Source organism: Neoarius graeffei, chromosome 1 (genome assembly GCF_027579695.1).
Source record: "Neoarius graeffei isolate fNeoGra1 chromosome 1, fNeoGra1.pri, whole genome shotgun sequence".
NCBI classification, from domain to species: domain Eukaryota; kingdom Metazoa; phylum Chordata; class Actinopteri; order Siluriformes; family Ariidae; genus Neoarius; species Neoarius graeffei.
This window is the reverse complement of record NC_083569.1, coordinates 107629227-107654665: the sequence shown is the minus strand read 5'-3', so window position 1 is coordinate 107654665 and position 25439 is coordinate 107629227. Positions and strand designations below refer to the sequence as shown.

General features: G+C 42.0%; 1 protein-coding gene across 1 annotated transcript in view; it reads left to right on the top strand.

The window, feature by feature from the left end:
• Positions 1–17001, top strand: part of LOC132881546 (angiopoietin-related protein 1-like) — a 34911-nt gene extending 17910 nt beyond the window's left edge. The window contains exons 2-5 of the mRNA XM_060914118.1: positions 5944–6762; positions 10515–10708; positions 12851–13121; positions 13495–17001. Of these exons, the coding sequence (XP_060770101.1) occupies positions 5973–6762; positions 10515–10708; positions 12851–13121; positions 13495–13682 (1443 nt within the window). The 5' untranslated portion in view covers positions 5944–5972 and the 3' untranslated portion in view covers positions 13683–17001. The remainder of the gene's footprint in view (positions 1–5943; positions 6763–10514; positions 10709–12850; positions 13122–13494) is intronic.
• The last annotated feature ends 8438 nt before the right edge of the window (positions 17002–25439 follow it).

The following is a 25439-nucleotide window of genomic DNA, read 5'->3' as shown; positions in this document are numbered from 1 at the left end:
GACAGGGTGAGGTTTAGCCCAGAAAAAAATGTCTTCAGCTGTTGCATACTCCAAACTGCAGTGGACTCATTTGTCAAGGATCCATTGTGTGTGCTGCATTTTTAATACACTCTTAGAAAATAAAGTGCATTATTGTACCTTTAGGGGTACAATGGCTTGTCACTGGGGTAGGACCTTCTAAGGTACTTATTTGTACCTTTTATATACTGCTTGTGACCATATACGTACATTTTTGGCCCTACACATAGTTACCTTGAGGTCTAATAATGAGCCGTGGGGGGGGGGGGTACATTAGTGTAGATTGTACCTTGGGGGACAGAAATGGACTCCTACTGTACCCCTATTTCTAACAGTGTATGGTGGGGTTTATATACACGTTGCTGCTGTTTGGGTAACACCTCTGACACACCCACCAAACGAGAGAAAACATACCTCAAAGCCTGTTGCACAACGTTTCACACCGTTTCGAGGTAACATGTCATTCAACCTAGGGGAAAAAAGTAGCAAAATGGTGCACAGTATTCTTGGGTTGAATGTGCCCTTAGGCTTCCAAACTGTTTTTTTAGCTACATAATACACTCATTTTGAGACAGTGGCTTAAACTAATATTTGTTATAACTTCTACATTTTAATTTTCCACATTATTTGTATTTGTAAGAAATTAAATATTTCATTGGTTGAGTTTGAATTAAAATTTTAATTTAAAGTGCCTTAGCTAGTTAGCTTCGATCGAGTTGGGTTGCATTGGAGAAATGTACTTCTCTCCATCTGTAAGTAAGTAAAGTATTTCTTTAAAACCAAACACAGGGTAGATGGTGATCTCTTGGTTCATTTTTTTTTTTTTTTACCAGAACTTTAGCTGGAAGGCAATGTAATAATTTATGCTCCTTAACTTCCAGTGCTGTCAGATGGAGCCTGTTTTTGACAACAATTTTTTGAAGAAAGGAGTTTCATGACTGCAGCACTTTTAGGCTGGGAAATAATCCAATAACCTTTCTTGTTATAACATTTCAGACAGCTCGGAAGGCCTGGAAATCTTCACAAAATCTCTTAAATCATGACTGCTCATTTTTTTAAAAATTCCTGTCACGTTGTTTAGAATTTGGTTTATTTCTACCTTGATTTACTTCTGCATGATCAGTGCATATTTGAAACTAGAGTGGGGTCATGGGACGTCTAATTTTGAAGCAGCTGGCAATACTCTGTCAGTTAAGTCCTTACAATTACAGCAATTTTCCCACCCTAAAAGCAAATATGGCCGGTTATGCTTGGCTTGGGTTTTAGGGAAGCAAGGTCAATGGCACTGACAGACATTCTCTTGGAAAATGAAACAGTGTACGTTGGCTTGCTTTTTCACACATAACACAGTGTTTTTTTAACACTTTCAAGGCCAATTATATTGATACATGATCCAGGCCCAAAACTTATGCAGAACTTGTGCATACACTCACAGAAAGAAAGGATATTCAGCTTGTTCCTTTTCGGAAGAAGGTTCTCTAGTGACTCCAATTTAAGGGTCAAAGTTCTAGTAACATAACCCCCTTCATCCCCTCCACACTCTACTACTTCCTAGTGGAATATACATAAAAGAGGGAAAGACAGCACAAAAGGTCTTTATAGTTACCAATCTAACAATGCTTTTATGAATCAGTGTGCGTCAGAGCCCTCAGTTGCAGGTGCTCTATACTCATGCCTAATCAGAGGACTGGACTTGTGCATTGTACTACAGTCAGGAGATGTATTCAAAAGCCATGCATCCACGGGCGATTGCTCTAAAGGCCAATTTATGCTGACAACGCAGTCCTCGCAGATGGCGTCGCAGATGGCGTCTGCGTAGCCCCCCCACCTTCGCAGACGCTCTGCGCGCACCTCCCAAAAATTGTGACCACCGCAGAAGCCTCGCAGACAGCGTCGCAGACAAGAGGGCTCTGATTGGTCCACTCTACATCTGCTGTACACGCACTTCCGCTTCCCTACTTTCCCGGTTTGGTTTGTTTTCACGACCGCCATTTTTAAAAACACAAGCGAAGATGGAGCAGCACGAAGAGCAGTTGATCGAGGAAGTGAGGAAGTACGTACATCTATACGACTCCAGTTCTAGTCATTATAAGTAACCGGAGGATAAACACTCCACTAACCACACCCACCAACTACTCCTAGCGATTTCGCAACTTCGCGCCCCCTTGCGTTGTGGCGGTGAATAACATCGCGCATGCCTATTACTCCCCGCTCAACGATAAATTACAACTGTCTGCGAAAAGCTATCTGCGAAAGCCTTGTCGCAAGAGCATGCAGAGGCCCTAAGACAACAAGGGAGGCTCAGCCTCCTCTAAACATGACGAACATCGTGTAGGATGAATTGCGCTAGGCTTATGTTATAGCCGACCTTATAACATTGCTATTTCAGATCCAGGATCATAGAAATATATGTGCTCAACCCAACTACAGTGCGAAATCATTCCGTTATAACTTTCCCCAGTTCGCCTAATGTGTGCGTGAGTTTTTCCCCCTCGTGACAGCATGATGCAGCCCAGCCTCAGTGGACTTCAATGGCATTTGGGAGCTATGCACTTTCAGTATCAAAATGCAAGACGATTATTGGACAAATACTGCGAAAACACCCGCCCCACAGACTCCCAGCCTCAGTGGACTTCAGTGGCATTTGGGAGCTATGCGCTTTTCAATATCAAAATGCAAGACGATTATTGGACAAATACTGCGAAAACGCCCGCCCCACGGACTCCCAGCCTCAGTGGACTTCAATGGCATTTGGGAGCTCTGCGCTTTTCAATATCAAAATGCAAGAAGGTTATTGGACAAATACTGTGAAAACGCCCGCCCACGGAGTCCCACGGACTCCCAGCCTCAGTGGACTTCAATGGCATTTGGGAGCTATGCGCTTTTCAATCTCAAAATGCAAGACGGTTATTGGACAAATACCGCAAAAATGCCCGCCCCACGGACTCCCAGCCTCACAGTGGGAGGGACATGGCAAAGCTTTCCGTGAGGAGACTGGTGATTGGTGAAAGCGGCCGGATATTTTCTTTGATTGACAGCTCGTTTCAACTATAGACAGGCAGCGGTGAATTTCAGTTCAGTCCCATGCGGATTCGCAAGTGCTGTGGTGCATTGTAAGAGATCGGCTTACATTTCGATTTCATTCATTACATACGGTTTCTACCAGCTTTTTTAGTTTGTATATATTTTCATTGTAAATAAAGTGTAAATATAGTGTTGTCAAGTTTGCTATCTTAGTTCCAGAAATTTCATTTATTTGAGTGACTGAACTTGAACTTGAGGGGGCTAGTCAGCTAGCAAGAAAGCTGCGCACGGATGCCAAGCATTGCTGATTTAATTTTGGCGAAGCCATTTGCCAGTCTTCCTTTCGAGGAAAAAATTAAAATTAAAGAGCAGGGTAGACCAATGCCTCAAACTGACTTGGTGAAAAAGGTAGGGAATAATACTCGTTCCTTTCAGCTCTCCTGGTACAGTACAAGAAAGTGAATTGGCTAACAGCAAGTGACCCACATCAACAACAGTAAATAGGCTACTTTAGTAATATGTCATGGATGGACCAAAAATATAGAATCTATTTAAAATGTTTATGCTGAGTATATTATATTGGAATATATATTTTTCTGGATATGAATTAAACACAGCTACAATTTGGAAAACATTTTTAAACAAAAACATAGCCGAGAACATTTCACACTACAGACCTGGATTAAAAGTGAAGGGTTATCAAAATTGTCAATAAAACATTTCTCAGTCAAAATAAGTAAAATATAGGGAAAGTGTCATTGAATGAAATGTGTGGCACCCAGCTCTATGTTTGGCTCCCCAAGGTCAGTGCTTGTGCCTATTCCAGAACACTCTGCTGTTACTGCTGAGGTTCCTGACAAAGAGGTGCTTTCAATAATGATCAATTTTTAAACAACATGCCATAATTTTAAAATATAAAATGTTAAAATATACCCCCCCAAAACCACCATCATGTATATTGGACAGTAGGCTAATGGGCCAAAAGAACCTGTTATTTCACAGTTTGTGACCCTGCCAACAATCACCCAGATCAGAGGCAAGAGTATGGGCAAAATTGATGTGTTTTTTCTTTTTTCTTTTAAAATCTGGAAATATCGTAACCGACCAGCCACCCCTGTTGGAAAGACTACCAGCCGCCACTGCATGCATCTCATCTTGACTGTTACAGCCAACCTAGAACACTACTTTTATTTCATACACACAAAGGGGACTGAACCCTGCACATTGTAAATAAGTGCTAGCAAATGAGTGGTTTGTTGGTTTAGCCAAGTACACATATTTCATGAGAATAAAGCCAATTTTACATGAAAAACATTGCTGTCTTGGGTATGTCGAGGCATGGAGTATTCAAATCTGAGCTTTCTTGCACTAGGTTGCTAAATAGAACATTTGAATACCTGTAAATATTTAAAAACAAACAAACACAAAAAAACCCAACAGACAACTCAGTAGTCTGGAGTAAAATGGGCTTGAGAGAAGTGTCAAACTGAAAGAAGACTAATATGCTGCACATTTACTTTTATGGGATTTAGCAGATGACCTTATCTAGAAATTAAAGGACATTATATTTTAGTGAATTTAGTGTATTAATTAATGAAATTATAATAGTAAGGGTGGCACGGTGGTGTAGTGGTTAGCACTGTCGCCTCACAGCAAGAAGGTCCTGGGTTTGAGCCCAGCGGCCGGCAAGGGCCTTTCTGTGTGGAGTTTGCATGTTCTCCCCGTGTCTGCGTGGGTTTCCTCCAGGTGCTCCGGTTTCCCCCATAGTCCAAAGACATGCAGGTTAGGCTAATTGATGGCTCTAAATTGACCCTAGGTGTGAATGTGAGTGTGAATGGTTGTTTGTCTCTGCGTCAGCCCTGCGATAACCTGGCAACTTGTCCAGGGTGTACCCTGCCTCTTGCCCATAGTCAGCTGGGATAGGCTCCAGCTTGCCTGTGACCCTGTAGAACAGGAAAAGCAGCTACATATAATGGATGGATGGATTATAATAGTAATCTGACAGATTAAATTATTATAAATTACATTACATTACAGGCATTTAGCAGACGCTAAATGGGGAAGCCATGACCTAATGGTTAGAGAAGCAGCTTTGGGACCAAAAGGTTGCTGGGTTGATTCCCTGGACCAGCAGGAATGCTGAAGTACTCTTGAGCAAGGCACCTAATGCCCAACTGCTTCCCCAGGCTGCTCTGGGTATGTTGTATGTCACTTTGGATAAGACCATCTGCTAAATGTATCAAAGAGCATCTGCTAAATGTATCAATGTACAACATAGCAGTTGGGGGTTAGGTGCCTTGCTTAAGATCACTTCAGCCATTCCTGCTGGTCCAGGGACACAAACCATCAACCTTTTGGTCCCAAAGCTGCTTCTCTAACTATTAGGCCATGGCTAAATCAATTTCATGTACAGTAAACTAGTTGTACATAATAAATAATGGTTAGTAATAATCTCCTCTGACCCCATATCTATGCCTTGGAGGTTCTGTGTAGAACTCTACAACAAAGGGTTTCCTGAAATAGCAGTTTTTCATCTGGATAATGTTTCGTGTACTGTATATTGGTGCATTTGATCCATATTAAAAGAGGCTTATGGCAGACAGTACAGTAGGAATGTTCTGAAAAACTCTGTACCTTGTGTGAGTGGATGTTCGGTTCTTATACCACAGAGACGCCAGACCAAACCACAGTCTCTGGCCTGAGAGCCAATATTCTGATGGGTTTTCTTCATTTTGGAAAGGAATTGTGTAACTCCGGGATACAATCAAATGTACTTGGCATCCTATCGCAGATCACAGCTTTGTCTATGAAGAAAACAATTATGGGAAGCAAACATTGTAACTCCACAAAAATGTCAGGGAAGACAATCTGTAATGAGTCTCTTTTTGTTTATGGTGACAGTGTTTGTGCAAAAGCTGGACACAATCAAGATGCGACCCAGTTCCTGGAGCTTTTGTGTCTTCTTCTGTACTTGGACATGGGGGCAAAGTATGGGCCTATCACGGAGACGGAGAGCCTGGGAGGAAAAGGGGGAAGATGGTCCTAAAAAGTGCTCATACACCTTCCTGGTCCCTGAGCAGAAGATCACAGGGCCTATCTGTGCAAGTCGCGGACCCTCGCTTCCAGACAAAGATCGCGTAACCAGGATGGACATAGCAGATGTCCGTGAGCTGATGTCCAAGCAAAGACGCGAGATAGACACCCTGCGGATGGTGGTGGATGTGGATGGCAACATGGTGAATGAGATGAAACTTCTGCGGAAGGAGTCTCGTAACATGAATTCCCGTGTCACACAGCTCTACATGCAGCTTCTGCATGAGATCATTCGCAAGCGGGATAATTCACTGGAGCTCGCACAACTTGAAGGCCGCATCCTCAATGCCACAGCAGAGGCATTGCGGCTCTCAGTCCGCTACAGGGATCTTGAGGCCCGATTTGCCTCTCTTGCTGCTGTGGTCAATAACCAGTCTGTTCTGATTGGTGCTCTGGAAGAGAGGTGCTTACGGGTTTATGGGAATCACAGGCAGGAACCACTTCCCCCACCGCTTGTCCAGGTAGTTCCAGAGAACATTCCAGTGCATGTGCCCCGTTTTTCCAATGAGATCCCAAGGGTCCACAGCCGGGCTTTCCCCAGGGAGAGGGGATCCAGAGCAGGACCAGAACCCACTACAAGTACCCTGGAACTCAAGCGACCACCGACTGGCAACTTCAGCTCTGAAGGTAAGTGAGAATCAGTCTCTAACCAATAATCAATCATAAGTAGGCAATATCCAGTCTTTGAAAAAAAAAAGATGACTCAAGGGTTCTTTGGATGGTTAAGGGTTCTAGCACCCTCCAGAGGGTCTACTTTGTCTGAAAGGAAGGAGGGTTCATTCTACTTTTAAAGATATGTGCAGCGATGCAGAAATGAAGAAGGGTGCAAGATGGAAATATTATTGTCAGACTGTATGTGGCAAGTGGAATCAACACCTGCCTAGTAGGGGTGAAATTACTGCTTCTCTGGGCAACTGGAACCTAAAGGACCTGTGTCCTCAACCCCCAAGCCTCAAGTCTATTTTACCTCCACTAGGGGAAATGCACAGCTTAGGCCCTAGAATGTGTAGGCTATGTGTCACGGTAAGTATCTAAAGGGCAGAACACAGGTGCAAGTGTGAGTGGTAACTAACTCTGTGCTTTCACCAAGCTGTATTATACTATTGGCAGAGGATGAGACGTCCCTCCCTCAGAGATGTTCTAAAATCCCAGCATAAAGAACTAGACAACAGAAAGCAATTCTTGAGAACTAGCGAATTTACACTAATTTATTATACTAAAAGTGGTCAAGTAAAACTAAATGGGATGACATAAAACATTTTTGAAAAAGAAATAAAAAGTAATCTTTGAATTCGCTCTTCCCTTAGGTTTAACACTCTCGTTAACCAACTTGTAACTACTGAGCGCTCAGATAATGCTATCTTAATATAGTAAATAAAATCCAGTTAACTCTCAAAATACACTCGTTCAGTTCAATGTTGCAACACTGCTCAATGAATCTCAACAATTACACACATTGGTGATGAAATGAACATCATTAACCCGTCACATTACTTTAAAGAGTCTCTACAGCCTTAAACGTAAATGAACAGTTATCCTACTGCAAACAAAGGCAATGGTTGCCCATGAAAATGGCTGGTCAGATCCAACTATTGCTTTTCTGCAGCCCAAAAGCAATAACTCAGTCAAAAATAATAATAATAAAAAAAAATATATAAAAAAACTGCTCAGTCCAAAATGAAGAAATCCTCAGCTCGAAGCAAAAAATATTTTTGGCAATCCAGTCTGCAGTGTTTCCACATGCACACACACACAAAAATAAAATGCTCTGGTGATTTAGTCCATAGCACGTAGCAAGGTAACAAAACAAATAGCAAATTGCTCTGTATCTGTTTTAGCTGGAGGTAATCCGTAGCTTGCACTCAAAGTAGGGGTCTCTACACAAAACGTGAGTAGGCTAAATAGCAACACAAAATCAAATTAGGCTACTCCTCTCTGGCATTCACTTAGCTTTAAACAGCCGCTGGAGTCGTGGAGCAGTCTCTACTGGCGGGGAACTGTCAGGAAACTCACGGCAGGACGAATCCAGGAACGACTAGCCAACTCGCAAAAGCTAGTCAGGCTCTCCCTCACTCGGCACCGTAACCTACAAAACGGCGCGTCTTTATACACAGTAAAATCCCCAGTGTTGAATTAACACCCAGAGTGTTGATTTAACACCCTACTGTGTTTATATAGGTCCAGTTGGACACAAATTAACTCTGAAAATGTTAATTCAACACTGAGGAATTTGCTGTGTACGCCACTACTAGAAGGGTCGATAGACGCTAAACACTTCTTGTTACTAACTTAAACTTCACTGGAGGGTACATGAACGTTGTTCACCCATCTAAATTCCCTCACTTTTTACGGAACTCAGAAGAAAACACACATCCATCTCATCGTTCCCCGTGCGCTTCTCTCACTTCCTACTTCCTGTTAACCTCTCGCCCAACTCTTCTTCTGTGGTTGTCTTATCAATTGGCGATTGATGAAAAATAATAATAAAAAAAATCATTTGACATCCATCACATGTATATTAGAAGTGTGCATTTTTACTCTAATGCAGGTGGGAATGGGTGGATGGGAGAATATTAGATGTGGCACTGCATAATGCACTTAATGTGTTCACTTGTTCACCATCAGAAAATTCATTATTCTCGTCAAGGTTGCTGTCCATCCATCCATTATCTATACCACTTATCCATCAGGGTTTTGGGGGAAGCTAAGGCCAATCCCAGCTGACTTCAGGCTTGACACCCTGGACAGGTCACCAAGCTATCGCAGGGCTAACATAGAGATGAACAACCATTCACATCTATGGGCAATTTAGAGTAGCTAGTTAACCTCATCCACATATCTTTGGACTGTGGGAGGAAACTGGAGCACCCAGAGGAAACCCACACATCATGGGGAGAATATGCAACCTCCACACAGAAAGGCCCCAGTTGGCTGCAAGGTCTGAACCCAGAACCTTCTTGCTGTGAAGCAACAGTGCTAGGGGTTGCTGTCGTTTAACTTCATTTCCTTATATTTTGGGATATAATCCATCTATGAGAGGTGGCACGGTGGTGTAGTGGTTAGAACTGTTGCCTCACAGCAAGAAGGTTCTGGGTTTGAACCTCACAGCTGATGGGGGCCTTTCTGTGTGGAGTTTGCATGTTCTTCCCGTGTCTGTGTGGGTTTCCTCTGGGTGCTCCAGTTTCCCCCACAGTCCAAAGACATGCAGTTAGGTTAACTGGCTACTCTAAATTGCCCATATGTGTGTATGAATAGTTGAGAGGAGAAAACCTCTATAATAATCCACTAGAAGGCAACGGGAAATCGCTACTTTAATTCTTCCCTAGAAACTTTGATGGCTGAAGTTGTCAGAGCTGCCATGTCACTGTAGTGATATGCTAAGTAGAGAAAGAATCCATGTTCATTAGAAAACATTGTGGATGAATACCAACAAACAACATGAACAAAAATAATTGTAAAAGTGGGTGGCTTTTTCTGCAGAATTGACCAACATTGGTAAAAAGATGTCTGTGGAGGGGAGGGGACATATACTGGCTAGAATTTCTTTTGGATCTGGTGGAAGTGGGATTACAAAAAACAGTCCAGATCTTTTGCACACCTTTTGCAGTTCCAGTCATGAAATTAGAGTCTGTACAAATGTCAGCTTCTTGGCCTGAAAATCAGACTTTGCACATTTTTAGATATATTTCAGTTTCTGCTTTCTTTCAGTCCAGCAGACCACAAACTATGTGACAGCCATGCTACTTCAGCTTGCAAGATATTTTACCAACCAGTCAGCACAATTTTTAATGCACCAAAACCACAAGTAGGAAGTGCCCATGTTTGTTTTTACTCTCTACCTGTCTTCTGTTCACCCACCAGATGATGAATTTAACTTTAAGAAACGTAATTACCTACATGGTCAGCCTCATCAGAAACTCTTTTTAAAGCTTTTTCAACATTGTCACATGCAGTATATGCTTGTACACATATATTCCTAATGAGCAAGTCAGAGGAATAGTAGCGAAGAAAAACTTCCTGAGATGACATGAGGAAGAAACCTTGAGAGGAACCAGATTCAAAAGGGAACCCATCCTCTTCTGGGTGACACCAGATAGTGTGATTATAAACTGTCCAAAAACACCTAGGACAATAGTACACTGTTACATCAAACAGTACCAAGTGTGTTGAAAGGATGTTTCTTATGAATATCTTAGTCTTTATGATTACAGCAGAAGTTCTTGGGTACAAATCAAAAGTATCCTGATGAGATTATCCACTGAAGCAAGGGTGAATAAACTTTTTTGGGAAGTGCAATCTTTATGGTATCCAAGTAGGAACTATATAATTATGTATTGAACTGGGTGTTTATTTGTTGTTGTACACTTCTTGATTTTGAGGTCCTTTCCGCGACTGCCTTCATGCTATGCAGGCTGGACATGCCACTAGTGGAATGTACCTTCTTAAACCAGATGGGAGTGACAGGCCAACGCAAGCATGGTGTGAACAAGATGTGGACAATGGAGGATGGACCATCATCCAGAGAAGGAAGGATGGATCTGTTAACTTTTTCAGAAACTGGGAGAGTTATAAGGTGATGTGTAGCTCTAAGGCTCATCTCTCGCTCTGCATTTTGCCATTTCTGTTAAAGCCATATAAAAGGCAGCAGTTTGAAAAGATGTGGTCAGCTGGTGTCATGTGATGATCCTTGCCTTCGCTGGTTGGTACCTGTCATCTGATAGGAGAAACCTGTCTGGTGGGTGGGAATTGGCCATGAAAAAATCTCATTCTCATCTCATTATCTCTAGCCGCTTTATCCTTCTACAGGGTCGCAGGCAAGCTGGAGCCTATCCCAGCTGACTATGGGCGAAAGGCGGGGTACACCCCGGACAAGTCACCAGGTCATCACAGGGCTGACACATAGACACAGACAACCATTCACACTCACATTCACACCTACGGTTAATTTAGAGTCACCAGTTAACCTAACCTGCATGTCTTTGGACTGTGGGGGAAACCGGAGCACCCGGAGGAAACCCACGCGGACACGGGGAGAACATGCAAACTCCGCACAGAAAGGCCCTCGCCGGCCACGGGGCTCGAACCCAGACCTTCTTGCTGTGAGGCGACAGCACTAATCACTACACCACCGTGCCACCCGGCCATGAAAAAATTAGGGAGAAAATTCAAAGAGGGGTTATAAATACCCAGAGCAGTGGGAAGCTATGCTACAGCATCCAGGGAGCAGTTGGGGGTTAGGTACCTTGCTCAAGGGCACTTCAGCCATGATACAGAGGGATGGAAATGTGCAGTTTATTCATTCAACTCCCCTCACATTTTTCCTGCTGGTCCCGGGAATCAAATCGATGACCCTTTGGGCCCAAGGCTGCTTCTCTAACCTTCAGGCCAGGGCTGCCCCCATGGACTTTTTTTTTACTGAAATTAATATCAGTTAATGCCATATTAACACCATATTAATGCTATATTTTCATTTTAAAGCCAATATGCCTTTTTGCCTGAAAGCATCATTCAGTCTCTGGAAATTTGCTAGTTATCTGCATACATAGTTTGATGATGAATGAATCAGAAGTAAATTATTTTTGTAAATACCCATCATTTACCATTAGCTTTAATTTGGTCTTCAGTGCTAGTTTACCCTAGAATTAGCAAATAAATCATGTTAACAGATGATGAAATGGCAGGATTCTTGCTAGTTTGTTTTTCTACATTGATTAACCTGCTAAGCTGAAATGATTGGATGCTAAACTGAAGCTATTCAATTGTATAGGATATGGTCATTGGATGGATGACAGAAGAGACCTCCGTAATTTGTAATATTTGTTTTGAATGTCTGAATAAGTAAGATTTTTTTCTGGAATTGCAATTAAGTAAGGATACATGTAGTCATTTTCAGTAATTCTTAAGTAATGTATAAATATGCCAAAATAGTATAGTAGCAAAGCACAATTACTCAAGTATTTTCCAATGCTGGCTCCAATATTCTGTATCCCAAAGTAAAGTAGCTTCACTTTTACAATTTGCCAAGAAACAGAAGGCAGCAAAGCAGGAAGTCACACTCTGTGCCAAACCTCTTTATGTTCTTTCCATGTGGGTTCTTTTGCATGGGACTCTCTAAGGAATAGATGCATGCTGTCCAGGCTGTCATGGGTGATTGAGGGTACTTTCAACTTTGCCAGAAATGTGATGCCCCGTTATTTCTACCTAACGCCGACTCTCAGCACACTTCTGTCTTGTCTCCCACACAGCCACACATGCAAGTGAAAGATGACTCTCAAAACCTCAAGACATTTGTCATGATTCCAGATCCTAATGGAAAGCCTCATTCTGAACCAATAGGTTTATGTTACTTCTCTCTCTTCAGGAAATCCATTTGGCCGCAAATTGCGCTCACTTGCGTAAATCGCTCACAAATGACATAGTTGCTGTCCAATATTTGTATGTGGTGAAATGCAATTTAAGCGGCCTGAGATGTCAGCATTTTTCATATCAGATTTTTGTTTAGACGAATCAAATGTAGCGTTCATCAGGGAAATCTAGACGTCTGCATGCATTTTCATGCAACTATTTCAAGACTTTCCCAATTTCTTCTTTTACAGCAGGTTAATGAAAAGTTACTCGGGCCTGTTAAAGAGTAACAAGCTTCCATTAACATTTTGAACCAATGTAGTAAAGTACAACTCAAAATAACATCACATTTCTTTTCATTCCACTCCAGCAAGGTTTTGGCAACATAGATGGCGAGTACTGGCTGGGTCTGGAGAATATTTACAATTTAGGCAAGCAGGGAGATTACAAGTTGCTGGTGGAGCTTCAGGACTGGATGGAAAAGAAAGTGTACGCAGCCTATAGCAGCTTCCATCTGGAGCCTGAGAGTGAATCGTACCGCCTGCGTCTGGGCACTTACCAAGGCAATGCTGGGGATTCTTTAACCAGTCATAATGGCAAACAGTTCACCACGTTGGATCGGGATAAGGATGCCTTCTCAGGTTGTTATTGATTCTGACATATAAGTGCATCAGTGATGGCTGGTCTTGATATCAGATATTAGATTTCAGCTTCCTATCTATCAATAACTATAAGTGTTGAGCAATACATTATATCACAAGGTCTCATCAATGATGTAATGAAAGAATGATGTTGGGAAAACTATTGCATAGAAACACCTAACCACATTTTTCTAGCTTGCAATGCTCTACTGGTTTCATGCCATGGTTCCTGGGAAAGAAACAAAAATTTTACATAGACCCAACACCACCCTGTCTTATCCCAGCCACCACTGGTGGACTCTGTGCTCCAGTACAAAGTACAAACTGCCTTCCTCATTTCATCCTCTCTTTGTCCTGTCTAACTTCACTACAGGAAACTGTGCTCACTTCCATAAAGGTGGCTGGTGGTACAACGCATGCGGCCAGACCAATCTCAATGGCGTGTGGTACTCTGGTGGTGTGTATCGCAACAAGTTCCAAGACGGCATCTTCTGGGCAGAATATGGAGGAGGCTTCTACTCTATGAAAGCTGTGCGCATGATGATCAGACCTATTGACTGAAGCGGAAACAAAGCTGAAACCTGAATATAGTTTAACACCTCCATCTTTGTGCATATTCAGTGGCAAAACTGGAATGTTAGAAGAGCTGGGAGAGAATTCTCAATTCCACATTCAAGTAGCTAAAATCAGAATCAGCTTCAGGAGCCCGGATCTTTGGAGGGTTCTCTTGCACACAAGGCATTTATACAAACTTCGTTATGATTAGACAAGCCATTTTATGGTTGTATTTCTCCATGGGGGACACTGCTAAAATGCCATTGTGATTTCATGTGTTGTGTATTTAATTGTATTTCTTTAATTATCCTTCCACTTTTCCTGCTAGGGGTTGTGGTAATAGACATTGTCACAAAGGTTTAGATTTGGATTTGTATCCCTGGTCACACATTCCAGCTCCTCCATGTTGATCCACAGATATTCCCATCCAACTGTGATATAATCTTTCTGGCAAGTCTTGGTTCTGCCCCAAGGTCTCCATCCAGTGAGATATGACTGGTACAGCTCTAGCAGGAGCCTTGTAAGATACCAAAACTCCCTGAACTGATTCCTTAGATTCTTTCTCTACCAGCAAAGTGAGAGTCCATCTCATCTCATCTCATTATCTCTAGCCGCTTTATCCTTCTACAGGGTCGCAGGCAAGCCGGAGCCTATCCCAGCTGACTATGGGCGAAAGGCGGGGTACACCCTGGACAAGTCGCCAGGTCATCACAGGGCTGACACATAGACACAGACAACCATTCACACTCACACCTACGGTCAATTTAGAGTCACCAGTTAACCTAACCTGCATGTCTTTGGACTGTGGGGGAAACCGGAGCACCCGGAGGAAACCCACGCGGACACGGGGAGAACATGCAAACTCCGCACAGAAAGGCCCTCGCCGGCCACGGGGCTCGAACCCAGGACCTTCTTGCTGTGAGGCGACAGCGCTAACCACTACACCACCGTGCCGCCAGTGAGAGTCCAATTGACCAAAACCAGTTTCCATTGCAAGGGTCTTGATCATCTAAGGGTGCTTTCACATGGACAGTGGCTAGTCAGGTTGAATTGAAACGTGGGTACACGTCCTCTGTTGGCGTGTTTTTTTAAGCAAGCAAGTTCCCAGCAATCACACTTGGGTGTGTCCCAAAACAACCAGTACAAGAGTGTTTGAGTGAGATCGTCTCAGTCTGCATCCAAGTGAACTCAAGTGTGCTTTGGTTGACATGAACAAGTGATTCAGCTCTGAATTGACCTGACTGTAGGAACTGACTCAAACATGCTATGTGTTTTGGACTGGTATTGTACCCTACTCTATCCTTCCTTTCACATGTGGTATACTTGTGAAATCTAAAGACTAAAAGAAAGGACTGTATCTGGTGAACCAAAATACGCAAAATCTGACAAAAATACAGCATAAGGATGCTATAAATCCAAATTGGTGACCATTGAGAAGACCTTGATGAAACCTATCTTCAAAGTTGGTGATAAATACAATATGTAGATAACAATTCAGCTTCAGAAAGAGATTTGGAAGCTGCAAGATAGTAAATGTTCTTCAGTCATGCATGTCAAATTCAGAAGGAGAGCAGGAGAGATTATCCAGATCTGTTCTCAGTTTAGGTTACTCTGTCTCTGCTGAATAAATATCACTTTCAGTGATGTACATAACAGTTTATATATTATTTCTTCTCACGTTAAGCAACCCAGCCTACTTTATGACTGCCTGGCGTTGCGTTCTAGACTTCCATGGTTTATTCAGGCCCAGGCAAACTCTGATGAAGTCAGAGTTCTGTGGAATAAAAACCCCTACCTCTTTGTGCAATTAGTTTAAATCAAATCCAGTCCTGGATGTTTTGGCCGTCTAAAAAAAAAAAGGCACACTAGTCGAAAAAGAAGAGAAAAATATGGCCTAATTTTGGTTGTCTTTTGAGATTTGAAGGAAGAAAAAAAAACAAAAGGAAACTGCAGACCAAGCAAAGGGCCTCCGAGGGGTACGAGCACAGACAATGAGAAACAGATTTCTCAAAACCCAAACAGAACTCGGAGAAAAAAAATCAGGAAAGTGATGAGAGTTGGTGGAGGTGGGGGAAGATTGGTTAAAAAAGGAACGAAATCAAACTTTGCTGAAGGTTATTATTTTTTTTTATCCTGTTCTAAAATACAAAGACGTTCACATTCTTTCCAGGAGAAAGCACAATGAAGGTTGTGTTTGATCTCAGGAGTCATGGTAATCCCAAGCAAGGTCTAAACCACCCTGGAGACCAATTCATGGACCGCAAGGACTAAAAGGAGCCCTGGCGTCAAAATATTATGCGTCCCTGACCTCAAATCGGCTGTCAGGAGTATCATATTGCTAGAACCTTCGATAAGGAAAATAAAGTGCTCTTGGATACTGATCAGTGTGGTGGATCACTATGTCAATATATTTAGCTTATTCATACATATACATGACCTGTAGGTCTGTCGAAAACATCACTCAACACCACGGAGTTAGTTAATATCTCTGTGCTGACAGAATGTGGAACTGGCTCCTGAATTTTTTCGGTCTTTATTTAAAGCTCTTCTATGAAGCAGGACATTCTGTGGTAAAATATTTTAGTGGGCTTGGATTTTATGGGGTGTTTGTAAGACACTTTTGTCTGGTAATAACACGGATTTTCTTTCTTTTTTTTGAAATGGAAAGCGTTCTATCATTCCTGACACAGCATGCCACATGCCAATTTGTCAAGATCACATTACTCATTAAAACAATGATCTTCAAATTGCAGCTTTTGTAGTCATATTTCCATAATTGATCATAACTAAGGTTTAAAGTTAATCAGCTCTGAATAGCGAGAAAATATAGTTGTTGTTTTTTTAATGGTGAAATGTTATTGCTGACCTTATAGTGACCAATCTGACTGCAAACTACACACTTGTCATGTTAAACGTAGCCGAGTTTAACAGAAAAACAGCTGGGAACTGAGTCACACACACACGGCAATTTAAACTTTAAACACTTTTATGGAGAGGTTTATTGCTACATAAACATGTTTAAAACAGTTCCCTGAAAGTTTCAGAGAAAAGCAATTACTCCGGATTTAGAAAATGGACTGTGATCTTAACAGGGTCATACAAAATGCAGAATTCATCATTTTGAATTAGCTCAAATTAGCCATGCCCACAGAATGAATCTCATGATTAAATATGTAAGTGTTGATGTTGATGTGGTGAGGTTTTCTCTAAGGAGACATTTACACCAATTAGCCATAATATTATGATGACTGACAAATGAAGTGAATAACGCTGATTACTATCCATCCAGGACACTTTTTCAATGGAATAAAAACATGTTCTATTCCCTTCTAGTGGGTTTCATTCATTTGGTTCGATAGCATGCAATATTGTTAGCATATCGCTTATACTACATGTATTACATCACTCTACCCAGTGGAGAATGAGTGCTGAATATGGTTTACAATATTACATGGTTGTCAAGACAACATGATGTCACATGTCAGAGACATAAATGGGATCATGACACCCATGATTGAGAGGCTGACCTCTTCTGCTCCTCAGATCCATCCTGATGCCCTATGTCTGGTTGGAGTCGCATCACATCGCTCCTGTGGAGGACGGCCCCATATGGAGTGTTGAAAGTCACACTTGGAAGACGCTCTGGACACTTACAGTAATGCTTTTATGGCTGAGGACTATACAGTGGTGCTTGAAAGTTTGTGAACCCTTTAGAATTTTCTATATTTCTGCATCAATATGACCTAAAACATCATCAGATTTTCACACAAGTCCTAAAAGTAGATAAAGAGAACCCAGTTAAACAAATGAGACACAAATATTATACTTGGTCATTTATTTACTGAGGAAAATGATCCAATATTACATATCTGTGAGTGGCAAAAGTATGTGAACCTTTGCTTTCAGTATCTGGTGTGACCCCCTTGTGCAGCAATAACTGCAACTAAATGTTTGCGGTAACTGTTGATCAGTCCTGCACACCGGCTTGGAGGAATTTTAGCCCGTTCCTCCGTACAGAACAGCTTCAACTCTGGGATGTTGGTGGGTTTCCTCACATGAACTGCTCGCTTCAGGTCCTTCCACAACATTTCCATTGGATTAAGGTCAGGACTTTGACTTGGCCATTCCAAAACATTAACTTTATTCTTCTTTAACCATTCTTTGGTAGAACGACTTGTGTGCTTAGGGTCGTTGTCTTGTTGCATGACCCACCTTCTCTTGAGATTCAGTTCATGGACAGATGTCCTGACACTTTCCTTTAGAATTCGCTGGTATAATTCAGAATTCATTGTTCCATCAGTGATGGCAAGCCTTCCTGGCCCAGATGCAGCAAAACAGGCCCAAACCATGATACTACCACCACCATGTTTCACAGATGGGATAAGGTTCTTATGCTGGAATGCAATGTTTTCCTTTCTCCAAACATAACGCTTCTCATTTAAACCAAAAAGTTCTATTTTGGTCTCATCCATCCACAAAACATTTTTCCAATAGTCTTCTGGCTTGTCCACGTGATCTTTAGCAAACTGCAGACGAGCAGCAATGTTCTTTTTGGAGAGCAGTGGCTTTCTCCTTGCAACCCTGCCATGCACACCATTGTTGTTCAGTGTTCTCCTGATGGTGGACTCATGAACATTAACATTAGCCAATCTGAGAGAGGCCTTCAGTTGCTTAGAAGTTACCCTGGGGTCCTTTGTGACCTTGCCGACTATTACACGCCTTGCTCTTGGAGTGATCTTTGTCGGTTGACCACTCCTGGGGAGGGTAACAATGGTCTTGAATTTCCTCCATTTGTACACAATCTGCCTGACTGTGGATTGGTGGAGTCCAAACTCCTTAGAGATGGTTTTGTAACCTTTTCCAGCCTGATGAGCATCAACAACACTTTTTCTGAGGTCCTCAGAAATCTCCTTTGTTCGTGCCATGATACACTTCCACAAACATGTGTTGTGAAGATCAGACTTTGATAGATCCCTGTTCTTTAAATAAAACAGGGTGCCCACTCACACCTGATTGTCATCCCATTGATTGAAAACACCTGACTCTAATTTCAACTTCAAATTAACTGCTAATCCTAGAGGTTCACATACTTTTGCCACTCACAGATATGTAATTTTGGATTTTTCCTCAATAAATAAATGACCAAGTATAATATTTTTGTCTCATTTGTTTAACTGGGTTCTCTTTATCTACTTTTAGGACTTGTGTGAAAATCTGATGATGTTTTAGGTCATATTTATGCAAAAATATAGACAATTCTAAAGGGTTCACAAACTTTCAAGCACCACTGTACTTGGCTTGCTAACTTTAGGAATGCAGGTGTCATGAACAGTTTTGCACTCAAGTTTCCATCAATGAAGAGTTATAACATCAACAAAACAGACTTCATGTTAAAACTGTTAAAAATGTTATAATCACGTTGTCTGTTATCACCCAAATGAGGATGGGTTCCCTTTTGAGTCTGGTTCCTCTTGAGGTTTCTTCCACATGTCATCTGAGGGAGTTTTTCCCTTCTCACTGCTGCCACAGGCTTGCTCACTGGGGGTAGATTAGGGATAAAATTAGCTCATGTTTAAAGTCATTAAAATTCTGTAAAGCTGCTTTGCGACAATGTCTATTGTTAAAAGCACTATAAAAATAAACTTGACTTGACATAAAACTTTCACGCTAGCGAGCAACTGTGACTTGTAAACCAACATGGCTGCCAGGTTTGCTTTGTTAAATATGGAATATTTTGAGAGAATTTTGAAAGAGAAAGATGCATTGAACACCCAAAAGGAATGTATAATAATAATAATAATAATAATAATAATAATAATAATAATATTGACTGGCTTTTTTCATGATATATCAGATATATTCCATTCAGCTACTCATCTTCGACTCGTTCAGTATCATGCTAGCTGAATGGAATGTATCTGATATACAGTACCACTCAGCACCAGCCAATAATATTTATTTATCTCATTACAATGGCACTTGTCAAGGGGTGGGATATATTATTATTAGGCAGCAAGAGAACAGTCAGTTCTTCAAGTTGATGTGTTGGAAGCAGATAAAATGGGCAAGCATAAAGACCTGAGTGACTTTGATAAGGGCCAAATTGTGATGACAAGATGACTGGGTCTGAGCATCTCCAAAATGGTACATCTTGTGGGGTGTTCCTGGTATACAGTGGTTAGTACCGAACAAAAGTGGTTCAAGGAAGGACAACCAGTGAACCGGAGACAGGCTCATGGGTGTCAAAGGCTCATTAATTCGCATTTCGCATGGGGCACAAAGGCTAGCCCATATGGTCCACTCCCACAGACGAGCTACTGTAGCACAAACTGCTGAAAAAGTTAATGGTTGCACCTTTCTCTTTTAGCCAGTTCCAGTGGGTTTTCAGACCATATGGGCTAGCCTTCATGCCCCATGTGAATCAATGAGCCTTCAACATGACCCTGTCACCAGTTCACTGGTTGTCCTTCCTTGGACCATTTTTGGTAGGTACTAATCATTGCATACTGGGAACACCCCACAAGATGTGTCATTTTGGAGATGCTCTGACCCAGTTATCTTGCCATCACAATTTGGCCCTTGTTAAAGTTGCTCAGATCCTTATGCTTGCCCATTTTTTCCTGCTTCCAACACATCAACTTCAAGAACTGACTGTTCTCTTGCTGCTTAATATATCCCATCCCTTGACAGGTGCCATTGTAATGAGATAATCAATGTTATTCACTTCTTCACCTGTCAGTGATCATAATGTTATGGCTGATTGGCGTGTGTAACATTGATGGAAGGAGTCTCCAGTGCCAGCACAGTGTAACAGTCTGAAGGAACGCTGTACATTTAAGTGTTATAACACAGGAAATTCTTCAGTATGGAGTTTTTCTAGACCAAGCCCATATTTTTTGCCTTATTAACTTCAGTGTAAGTGAAAACAGGAACTAATTTGCTTCACATGGTAAGTCCTGGTAAGTACTATGTAGCATACAATTTGCAAAAAGATCCTGAAAGGTTTTCTCGTTATATTGTAAAAAAAAAAAAAATTATAGCAAGATTGCAAAGAATAGAGCTGAAGGGCCAAAGACACATCCTTGGGGTACAGTGCTATTGATCATCATGGCTGACGTTATTGCTGAGTCAATCCTTACAGTGTGTGGCCTGTCTCTGAGGAATCTGTGTATCCAGTGGATGATAGGTGGAGGGATTTTGGAATTATGAATGAAGATGACGGACATGACAATATCTTCGGTTCCTGTTCTGGCTTTATGGCCAAACTGGTGGTGATCCAACTGTAGACTGACAGCTGGAAGGATAGATTTCAGCAACAGTTTCTGCAGATATTACCGACCAGTTTTGGGTTTTTTCAGACTGACGTAGTTTCTTAGATGACAGATTTATGCAGTTGTTGGCTTGTGAGGGAAAAGTAAGTACCCTTCCTTGGATTACATCTGAAGCAGGCCTTGTCTTAAACAGATAACAGACATCATCCTGCATACTTTAAAGAGCTACCAGAATACTAGATCCCCCTAGAAGTTACACAAACATAAAAATAAGAAATAAAACACTTGGGCTGGTGTGATGTGGAACATGTGGCGTTATGGGAAAAAGTTGTCCCTAGAAGTCACTAGATGATCTCATGTACTAGATCACTTATTCATTAATTCTTCATGGTAATTTGTCTATCATATTACAAATTAGGATGTACACTAGACAGTATGGGCATCATGGTGGTGTAGTGGTTAGCACTGTCGCCTCATAGCAAGAAGGTTCTGGGCTCAAGCCCAGTGGCCGATGGAGGCCTTTCTGTGTGGCATTTGCATGTTCTCCCTGTGTCTGCGTGGGTTTCCTCCGGGTGCTCCAGTTTCCCCCACAGTCCAAAGACATGCAGGTTAGGCTAATCGGTGGCTCTAAATTGACCGTAGGTGTGAATGTGAGTGTGAATGGTTGTTTGTCTCTATGTGTCAGCCCTGCGATGATCTGGTGACTTGTCCAGGGTGTACCCCACCTCTTGCCCATAGTCAGCTGAAATAAGCTCCAGCTTGCCTGCGACCCTGTACAGGATAAGCGGTTACAGATAATGGATGGATGGATTAGACAGTATGCCCAAAAGTATGTGTACATTGGATTATTACATTACAGGCATTTAGCAGATGCTCTTATCCAGAGCAATGTACAACAAGACCCTGACATACCCACAGCAGTGTGAGGCCCAGGGAGCAGTTGGGGGTTAGGTGCTTTGCTCGAGGGCACTTCAGCCATTCCTGCTGGTCCAGGGAATCAAACCAGCAACCTTTTGGTCCCAAAGCTACTTCTCTGAACTTTAGGCCATGGCTTCCCTATTAGCACACCCATATGTGGTTCTTCTCCAATCTGTTGCCACCAGGTTAGAAGTACACACTTGTATAGAATGTCTTTGTCCCTTCACTGCAACAAAGAGGCCCATACACATACACATCCAACATGACACTGCTACTGTGCACAAAGTAAACTCCATAAAGACAAGTTTGGAGTGGAAGAACTTGAGTGTCCTGCACAGAGCCCTAATCTCAACCCCGCTGAACATCTTTGGGATGAACTGGAACACTGAGTGCACCCCAGTCCTCCTCACCCAGTCCTCCTCAGGTTGGAGTAGAAGAACTTGAGTGTCCTGCACAAAGCCCTAACCTCAATCTAACCTCACTGGTGAGGAGGACTGGGGTGCAGTCAGCATTCCAGTTCATCCCAAAAGTGTTCAATGGGGTTGAGGTTAGGGCTCTGTGCAGGACACTCGAGTTCTTCCACTCCAGCCTTAACACACCATGTCTTCATGGAGCTTGCTCCACCAACTGAATAAACACAAATCCCCAGATCCACACTCCAAAATCTAGTGGAAAGCCTTCCCGGAAGAGTGGAGCTTATTTCACAGCAAAAAGGGACTAAATCTGGAATGGGATGTTCAACAAGTAGATATTGATCTGGATAAAGTGGTTAAAGGAATCCAAAAAGTAACAAGTCTAGCAACAGAGTCTCTAAGTTAGCTTTTGGAGGTGTTGTTTGACTGATCTGATCAGAAGGTCATGATTTCAAATCCCCACATCATTCACTTGCCACTTCTGAGCCCTTAAATAAAGCGGCTCACCCTCAACTGCTTAGCTGTATCCTGTCTCAATTGTAAGTTGCTTTGAATAAAAATGTCTGCCAAATGAGTAAAATATAAAAGACCGGAAGACCATTGCCTCAGAGATGGTTAAGACCTTCAACAGCTCCACACAGCTGTCAAACATTTGATGAAAAAAAGAACAATAAGGATAATGCAAGCCAATCATTCACTAATCTTAATATCTTACAGATGTTAGACAGATGTTAGAATTTCTCTCTACTAATACAGTACTGTGTATAGGTTAATAGGTTTCATTTAATATGCTGGGAAATTATTCTGACAGAACAAGCCAAAAGGCAAGACCATGCAACAGGAGAAAAAAAGAAAGGGCATTTCTATGAGACTTTCAGCTGACGTTCTCCAGCTCACTGTGAAATCCTGCTTTGTCAACAAGTTTAACAAGAACCATTAAGTCAGAGATGGAGGGGTAAAGGGAGGAGATCCAAGAACCAAGGAATGTTCGACCTTATAAACAGATTTGTTCTTGGCAAGTCGTGATTTCCTTCATGAAATTTGGATTAAGCACCACTGCCTTGCTGAAGATGGCCACTTGATTGAAAATCCTAGTAAATCCCATCCTCTCATGTCTCTCAGCTCAGATGAATGCAGTCTTTGGTGTAAAGTGCCATGAAAGTTTGTGTAGTCTAGCTATTTAACAGTTATTCCACGAAATTGAGTCATACATGAGCTGATAGCCAATGAGGTATGTAGCACTGAGTTGGCTATAAGCCATATACAATGAGATTGATTGGAATAACTGTTTTATTATATTCACATTCACTGGATTTTAAGAAACAGAGCATTTTTTTATTTTTATTTTTTGCAAATTCGATAAATAAAAACTGTATACAAAACATCCCTCAAAATCATTTCCACTTAGAATGTAAACAAACTGGCAAAATAACAGTAACAATTTGTGAAAATGCTATAATAATATCCATCCATCATCTGTAGCCGCTTATCCTGTCCTACAGGGTCACAGGCAAGCTGGAGCCTATCCCAGCTGACTATGGGCGAGAAGCGGGGTACACCCTGGACAAGTCACCAGGTCATTGAAGGGCTAACACATAGACAACCATTCACACCTATGGTCAATTTAGAGCCACCAATTAGCCTAACCTGCATGCCTTTGGGGGAAACCAGAGCACCCAGAGGAAACTCACGAGAGCATGCAAACTCCACACAGAAAGGCCCTCGCCAGTTGCTGGGCTCGAACCCAGGACCTTCTTGCTGTGAGGCGACAGTGCTAACCACTACACCACCTGCCGCCCCGCTATAATAATAATTCTTGAGAAATAAAAAATATACGTTCTTACCATCAAATACTTTAATTCCAATTTTTTTTGGGGGGGGTTGTTTTCAAGTAGAGTTTTCATTTCATCCTCAGTTGGTTCAGCAACACGCTCTGCCATTTTGTTGTTGTTGCATGCGATTGCTCATATCCAGTGAATGTGAATAGAATAATAGCATTTAGTTAGTTTTTATGGTCAGAGTTACCATCATGCCAGCTAACATTTGAGCAATGAGGGGTAAAGCTGTTGCTAGTTAGTCTTAACTATTGGTTGATTGGTTCCTTGGACCAATGAAGCACTAATTTGACTGATTAATATGAAGTAGGTTGCTCATTTTGGTATCAATGAGTACCAAAAACATGTACTCATAATATGATGGACACACCCAGTTACATCTTACAGAAGATCCAGGGTATTTGTTAAAGAGTATCAGGATACTATTTAGATGTATTGGAAGTCCAGTATCAGAAATACAGATGCTTATGTACAGTAACATAGTAACTGTAATCCTTCTAACTGGATGGAGCAGCAGTTGAACTTGAAGGTCCCGGAGGCTGTGCAGGGACAAAATATGAACAAGTTCACCCTGTTTTTGTTCCACAGACTTCAAAAACATTTGCGTGTAAGAGGGAAAGAGTGAGACACAGGATATGTATGCCTTGTTTTACAGCGAGTGTGACACATGCCAACAACTGCTTATTATTCATCCCAGCAGGTCCCTTTGACATGAACAGTGGAGCACAGTTTACAGCATAGCATGCAAGTATCTAAAACCCACTTTATTGATCTGATACTTAATGATGATTTTAATCTTTCCTGAGCACGAATAAATCACTGGCTCTCCGAAATGGCAACGTCACCATGCGCAAACTCATTAAACATCAACCAGAATGAAATATCACGTAGAGATGTGAGAAGCCAGAAAGTCCACATTTAGACAGTTCTCAGCATGTATGTGTGTGTAATATAGAATCTCCATGGCCAGTTTTTACTTGGCAGCTCAGCTCTATTTAGGTTGATTTATAAACCAAAACGTTTGGACAAATCTTTGCTACAGCTGGACACTCTACTGAGGAAAGAACCTTCAATGTAGAGCAGCTGACAGTTAAGTTTCCATATTCTGTGACTAGGTTTTGGTAGATTTGTCCTTATTCAAGAGCAAATTTTCATGTCGAGTCATTTCATAATCCTGAATGCATATAAGGGGCGGCACGGTGGTGTACTGGTTAGCGCTGTCGCCTCACAGCAAGAAGGTCCTGGGTTCGAGCCCCAGGGCCGGCGAGGGCCTTTCTGTGTGGAGTTTGCATGTTCTCCCCGTGTCCGCGTGGGTTTCCTCCGGGT